A 7623-nucleotide genomic window follows, 5' to 3' on the forward strand; every position below is an offset into this window, starting at 1 on the left:
AGGAGGAGTGCTTTACGGTTGAAGGTACAGGGGAAGGAAGGAGATATTCTCCAAAATCCCCAAATGTGTGTGTGTCTCTATTTACTTTCCAAAAAAGGGATTTTAATCCTTTTTATAAAAACCGGCCACATAAACTACCAAACAAATATTACCTTCTTTTTGGCAGACTATTTAATGGCCCACGTATGTTAGGCCCAAATCGGTTGCCCCCTTATAATGTCCCACCAAACCTAAATGGATCCGCATTGATGGCCCAGACCCATTTTAAAAACCCAAATGGGCCTTGGATATTTGACTGTGGTGCAACTGATATAATGACGTATGAATTGTCAGATTTTTCAAAAATATCCAAACCCACTAAAACCTACATCGAAACTGCAAATAAAGGAAAAATGGATGTAAAAACCGGAGGCACAATTAAAATCTCTCCAACCATCATACTTTCTAATTGTCTTCATGTTCCTTCATTATCACACAAACTGTTGTCCATTAGCCATGTGACAAAAGAACTCAATTGTTCTGTTTTAATGCATCCGACTTTTTGTCTCTTACAGGATATCAGGACGGGACGGATCATTGGGCGTGGCACTGAAAGAAATGGATTATATTATGTTGATGAGGTGAATCAAAATGGTACTGTGATGCTAGCTCATGGAACTACTGAAAGAGAAACATGGTTATGGCACAGAAGACTTGGACATCCGTCAGTTAGTTATTTACATACTTTGTTTCCCGATTTGTTTCCATTAAATAAAAGTACTTGTGAAACGTGCATTTTAGCCAAAAGCCATAGACAACCGTTTAAACCCAAAAATACAAGGGTCAAAAATCCTTTTTCTTTGGTTCACTCTGATGTGTGGGGTCCTGCCCCTGTAATCGGGGGTCAAAACTTTCGGTATTATATAATATTTGTTGATGATTGTATCCGCATGACTTGGATTTATTTTCTAAAAAGTAAGGATGAAGTTTATGATAGATTCATCAATTTTTATGTCATGATTCAGAATCAATTTCAAAAATCTATCCAAATGTTTTGATCCGATAATGGAGGGGAATATGTGAATTCACAAATGAAAACTTTCTTTCAATCCAAAGGAATAGTACATCAAACTACTTGCCCTCATACCCCAGAACAAAATGGTGTTGCTGAACGAAAAAACCGGTTCCTTTTAGAAATAACAAGAGCACTCATAATTGAGTCCCATACACCCAGATCTTTTTGGTCAGAAGCTGTAGCCACTGCCACTTATCTAATCAATCGTCTTCCAACCAAAATCTTAAAAATGAAAAAACCATTAGATACCCTGTCTGAACATACCACAATTCCGCAACCTCTCTCTCTCGAACCCAAAGTTTTTGGATGTACTGTTTTTGTTCACATTCCCAAGTCATACAGGGATAAACTTGATCCTTGTGCTGAAAAATGTGTCTTTGTGGGATATGGGGTAAATAAAAAAGGATACAGATGTTACAATCCACAGACACATCGCATGTTCACCACAATGAATTGTGATTTTTTGGAAACAAAGTACTACTACTCACCCCAACATAGTGGTCAGGAGGGGAAACAAAGTGACCCACTAAGTTGGCTGAGTTATGGTACTACCATAAGTACTGAGCTCCAAAATCACAGTACTACATCTCTTGAGAATCCAGATATCAGTGCCACCCCAGAAAGTCCTGCTCTTACTATGATATCTGAGGTAAATAGCTCTTCTCAATCTAATTCTCCTAGCTCTCCTTAATTTAACTCTTCCCAATCTGAGAACTCAGTTGATGAAAATTCTCAATTTGAGAACTTGGATATCCAAGATTTCCCTTCTGATAGTGTGCAGGAAAATGAAGGAGTGCCAAAATATGTTCTTCCAGCAAGAGCAAACAGGGGAGTTCCAGCAAAATGATATTCTCCAGAAAAAAACACGAGGGGAACCAAGTACCCAATGGCGAACATAGCAGAGGGAAATCTGTCTGATAATGCAAGAGCATTCACCGCGAGCCTCTATGCAGAAGAAATTCCCTCAAGCGTCGAACAAGCGTTAAAATCGAAGAAATGGAGGAATGCTATGGCTGAAGAAATGAAATCATTAGAGAAGAATGAGACATGGGATCAGTGTGCTCTGCCAAAAGGAAAATCAACAGTAGGTTGTCGGTGGATCTTTACAATGAAATACAAACAAGATGGAGCAATTGAACGATATAATGCTCGGTTAGTTGCAAAAGGATACACTCAAACATATGGGATCGATTATTCAGAAACCTTCTCTCCAGTTGCAAAAATGGACACTATAAGAGTACTTCTTTCAATTGCAGCTAATCAAGGATGGCCTCTTCATCAGTTTGATGTTAAAAATGCTTTCCTGCATGGAGAACTAAAAGAAGAAGTATACATGGACGCTCCACATGGTTTCTCAGCATAGTTTAAGCCTGGAGAAACATGTCGATTGAAAAAATCACTGTATGGACTTAAACAGTCTCCCAGAGCTTGGTTTGGTAGATTTACTCTTGCAATGAAGAAGAATGGATATAAACAGAGTAACTCAGATCTCACATTGTTCCTTAAAACTAGAGGCACTCGTGTAACTTGTTTGATCATCTATGTCGATGATATGGTTATTACTGGAAATGATGAAGAAGAAATGAAAAGGTTAAAAGAAGAGTTGTTCACAGAATTTGAAATGAAAGATCTGGGAAATCTCAAATATTTCCTTGGAATTAAAGTGCTTAGATCAGCAAAGGGAATATTTATATGTCAGAAAAAGTACATATTAGACCTCTTAACAGAAGTAGGGATGATTGATTCCAAACCAGCCAATACACCAATGATCATGAACCAGAAGCTGTTTATCGAAGAAGAAGCTGAGCTGGCAGATAAAAATAGGTATCAGCGATTGGTAGGAAAACTAATATATCTGTCACACACTCGTCCAGATATTGCATGTGCCGTTGGAGTAGTGAGTCAATTTATGCACCTACCACAAGTTTCTCACATGAATGCAGTCTCAAGGATCATCAGGTATCTCAAAGGAACCAGTGGCCATGGAGTTCTGTACAGTTCAAATGGACACTGAATATTCAGATATATACAGATGCTGACTGGGCTGGAGATAAAGGAAACAGACGATCAACATCCGGTTATTTTCATTAGTCAGGAGGTAATCTTGTCACCTGGAGAAGTAAGAAGCAAAAAGTTGTATCATTGTCAAGTGCTCAAGCTAAATTCAGAGGCATATCAAAAGGAATAGCAGAAGCGCTATGGATAAAAAGACTTATCACTGAGATAGGATTTCCTCCAAGGAAAAGTACTCAGATCATGTGTGACAATGAGGCTGGCATCCAGATCTCAGAAAATCCGGTACAACATGACAGGACAAAACATGTAGAGGTCGATAGACCTTTCATCAAGGAGAAGCTAGAAGCAGGAGTTATTGAGCTACCGTTTGTCAGATCCTCAGATCAGCTGGCTGATGTCCTAACAAAAGCAGTGGGAACAAATGTGTTCTACAACTGTCTCAGCAAGTTGAATTTTGGGAATCCCACAATTCAACTTGAGGGGGAGTGTTAACAAGAATGGGATCAGATCAGTGTCATCATTTCCCTACTTACATGATTCTGCAGCAACAAGGAAAAGATTATGGCAGACTCATCACCAGCAAAGAAACAGCAAAGGGACAGTCAAATGTATTTAAATTGTTTCCATATTTAGCTTTCTAATTCATGTATAAATTGCATCTCAATTGTAATGGAAAAATCATCACAGAATACAAACAATCCTTTTCTCATATTGTTTACAGTAATGTCCAAGATAACATAGGTGACTGTGATGAACAAAGTAGGCTGTTCAGGGGCTGTTTTGGAGCTGTTTGTTGGCTGTTTTGCGACTGTTTTACAGCAGTAAAAGGAAACCAGGAGGGTGTTTTGTCAGGCGTTGTCGTGGGTGAAGTACCGGTTAGGATGACGGGTGAACACCGGTGTGTTTTGTGGGCTGTAAGTCGTGATTGAAAGAGAAGAAATGGGGCTGTTTCAGAACAGTTTTTAGCAGGGGTGCTACTGTGTTTTGGAGTCCTTGATCGGGTTGTTCGTGAGAAGAGGACACCTGCGTATGTGCGTGAAAAACGAGCAGAATGTATTCGTCAAAGCAGGTTGTTTTGGATTCGTCTCGTTTGGCAAGGTGAAAGAAGGCGTTATGAGCAGGTGGCTTTGTTTTCCTTGTCGGTGGAGTGGCCTCTTGAACAAAGACGATCAGAAAAGGTAGATTAAAAAAAAAAAAACGCGGTGTAACATTATGGTGTTGGAGTTCAAATCGTATGGCTTTGGATGTGACTGGGGAACAGGTCGTCCGTGAAGTCAAGATGTTAATGAACGGTTCCAACGTGAAGCCATGTTACATGTTGCAGGCGTGGTGAAGTGATTCGGTTTGAACCAAGATGACTTGAACATAACCGAGGTAAAAGTCGGGTGTTCATTAAGGGTTAAGATGGTTCAACAAGATCAGGTGATGTAATGCTGTGGCGAATGGCGTGAAACAAACACCGATTAAGGGGGTGAAATGTGGAATTAATCAGGTTTTGTTCATTTGTTAAGTGGGTCGGGTCAGAAGATCTGCAAGTGAACGGGTGATGGGCTGAGTTGTGAATCAGTTTAGATTGTAATTTACTTATTTATTCCTTTTGTCTCACATGTTTAATTAGAGTTCAATGAGTCAAAGGTATCGGGTTAATCTTCCTGGTTATTAGGAAGGTCACGTAGCCTTTTCTTTAGGATTAAGTTTAGTTTATTTTGTTATCTTAATACTCCACGTTTGTATCTAGTAAGGCTATATAAAGCCATATCTATTTCATGTATTTTGTACCCTTTTTCATATTATTGAATACAGTGAATATTTAGCCATCTCTTTCGTCAATCTCTTTTATATTACTTCATACATACATATTTGAGTGTGTCTTGTGTGTGAGTGAGGGCCTGTGAATTCCATCAATAGCTGAGTCACCAACGATGGGGTTGTAAAATGCTTAGATCGTGCGTTTTGGGAAGGAGATTATGAGCTTTTGGTGGATGTTTTGCCATAGACGAAATTTAGTAGCAAAGGGATCAAGAAGTGAGTTTAAACCTTAATTTGGTGCCTAATATAGCCTTGAAAAAATCCACAGGAGGTATAAATCCTTTTCTGTCTTCATGTCTTTTAGTAAATAGCAACAAGTTATGTTATTTCTATTGATTTTGAGATGTTGTGACCATACCAAGGATTTAATATGGTTAACCCTAATAGTTGATCGGGTTAAATTTAATAAGGAAGAATTATATTACTAGTAAATGAACCTATGCACAAGTGTTTGATAACATGTCTAAATGGAAAGATTGTATTAGTTTGGCAAGTTAAACCTTCCTTTGATTTATAAACGATTAATTTTTCAGTAAAATTAAGCTGTTAAGTATGATGTTTTTAAGCTCAACATCAAGTTAAGTAAGCTAAAAGTGTCAATATATGGTTACAAGCTCATAACTATATTATTTTATATTAGCCAAAAAAAGTTTCAACTTGTACTTAAGTAGCACTGATCTCACTTGGATACGACGCCTCATGTTATGTGTTGGGGCTGCTCGTTGATTATTTCAGACTCCAACATTATAAGATGAAAACTGGAAAGCAAATATTTCAGACTATATATATGGTCCCTCAATAATAGGTCATAATGCTAACCAACAATACACATTTCTCGTGTACCATAGAAGTGGGTACCGTGGAAATTTTGACAAAAGGGAATCCAATGTTTTGGTGTGATGTTCATTGAAGTCTTGTGTGGGAGTTTGTGCATTACAATGATGAGTGTTAGCCCCTTGTAGGATTCCCACATGTTTTGGATTAGACTTATTTACAGAAATATTATTTGATCATTTAGAGGAGCAAATAGATCCAGATTCATTGAAGATGTTTGCAGCAATAGCATATAAATGTCTGAAGAGAGATTATGAAGAACGCCCAACAATGAACCAGGCCTGAATGAACTTGAAATTTGTACCAGATTTACATGTTTTCATGTTCTTTTCCTCTTGTCTACATAGGTGATTACAAAGTAGCATGTGCTCTGTTACAAACTTACGATGCATTTTTATTTATCTACTTCAACAAAACATTTGAGTCTTGGCATTTGGCCTTTGGGTCTGATGGAATTCAGATTATATTTACCAAAATATACATATGTGACATTCACACAAAAAATTTATGACTCATTAAATAAAAAATTAAATTTATACATACAATGGTATAGGCGGAAAAAAAGTAGGCCCCGGAGGGTCCATATGTTTCAAGATCCTGTTTAAGTTAGTATATAGATATGGGTCTAAACTCAACTCCGAGAATATGAAGATGAAGACTCCCAAGGCTGTCAACACAAAGTTTCAGTTGCACTTCGAGACTCGGAATAACTCCCTCCGTAGTATCAGTAGTCTGAAATTCATATACTTGTACTTCCATCCAGCTGTCGCTCCTCTGTTGTGGAAGGCCTTTTATTTTGGGTCTACTCAATGGGTTGTGGGTGTTTTCACCAACCTTCGGTCTTATGACTGGTGTTTGTGGACGAACTAAATAGATATGCCAATACTCACTCTTATCCCAATCTTTAGAACCCACATATCTATCTCTCACTGACACCGGCCTCTGAAAATTTGATTCGTAGTTGTCATTTATTTGGTAGACAAGGTAACATGCATACTTGGTTTGAAGTGATAATAGTTGGCGTTTTGTTTCACATTGCAATAGAGCTCCATCAATTTCGTCGACCCAGAGGAGTTCATTAAATCTGTTACTGTAACAACTCAGAAAATCAACTTGTATGTGATAAAAATGCTCGAATCGGAAAAGATAATAATTGAAAAAGGATTTATGAAGTGTGAATGTTTGTTGTCATCTGGTGTATATATTGTTATTCTTCTGTACATTGTTTATCTCAAATGTATACATTGATCAATTGCTTGAATTGTAGTTTTGGCATTCAAATTAACCATTAGAAAAACTCATGAATTATAGATATTTTTCTCATGAAAATCCAGGGTTGAAAACCGCTACGTGGTAGTTCTTGTTAACTAGACAAGACCAGCAGAAATGTGTACATTATCTTAGCAGAAACGTATGTGGAAGAAAGAAAAAAAAAAAGAGTAGATCATTCAACAAGAAATATGGTGGAAAGGCATAAAAAGAACCTGATAATACAAGACGTTGTTCCATCCTCAAAAACGACTTTGGGAAAAACCAAAAAACTTGATTTCTTGATCTTATTCACTTTAAAAGCCGCCCTTGCCGATAACATTAGACACTTCTTCCCATTATTTTTATCGAGAAAAAACCACTGTCAATCAATTAATTATGTAGATATATGTAAGTACAAATTGTTTAGAAGTATCATATATATGGCTTCAATTTACCTGCTCTCCATTATTAGAAGCTCATAGGCCCGGCCACCACCACCACAACAATATTATTGTATATATTAGTTACTTTACCTGCTCTCCATTATTGAATAGCTTTTCGAAAAAAGAACCATGGTTGATTAGGAATCCTTTGCAAAAAATGGAGTAGAGCTCTTCCTTGGTTTTCCATTCCACTATATCCTTTGACAGCTTAATTAT

General features: G+C 37.5%; 1 protein-coding gene across 1 annotated transcript; it reads right to left on the reverse strand.

The window, feature by feature from the left end:
- Window positions 1–6212: 6212 nt before the first annotated feature.
- LOC122598804 (F-box protein At2g02240-like) lies at window positions 6213–7337 on the reverse strand. Its single transcript, XM_043771290.1, has 2 exons — window positions 7198–7337; window positions 6213–6803 (listed from the first exon to the last, which is right to left on the reverse strand). Exons 1-2 carry the CDS (start codon window positions 7302–7304, stop codon window positions 6320–6322), a joined length of 591 nt encoding a protein of 196 aa, XP_043627225.1. The 5' UTR covers window positions 7305–7337; the 3' UTR covers window positions 6213–6319.
- Between the last annotated feature and the right edge of the window lie 286 nt (window positions 7338–7623).

Source organism: Erigeron canadensis, chromosome 5 (assembly GCF_010389155.1).
Source record: "Erigeron canadensis isolate Cc75 chromosome 5, C_canadensis_v1, whole genome shotgun sequence".
Lineage (NCBI taxonomy): Eukaryota > Viridiplantae > Streptophyta > Magnoliopsida > Asterales > Asteraceae > Erigeron > Erigeron canadensis.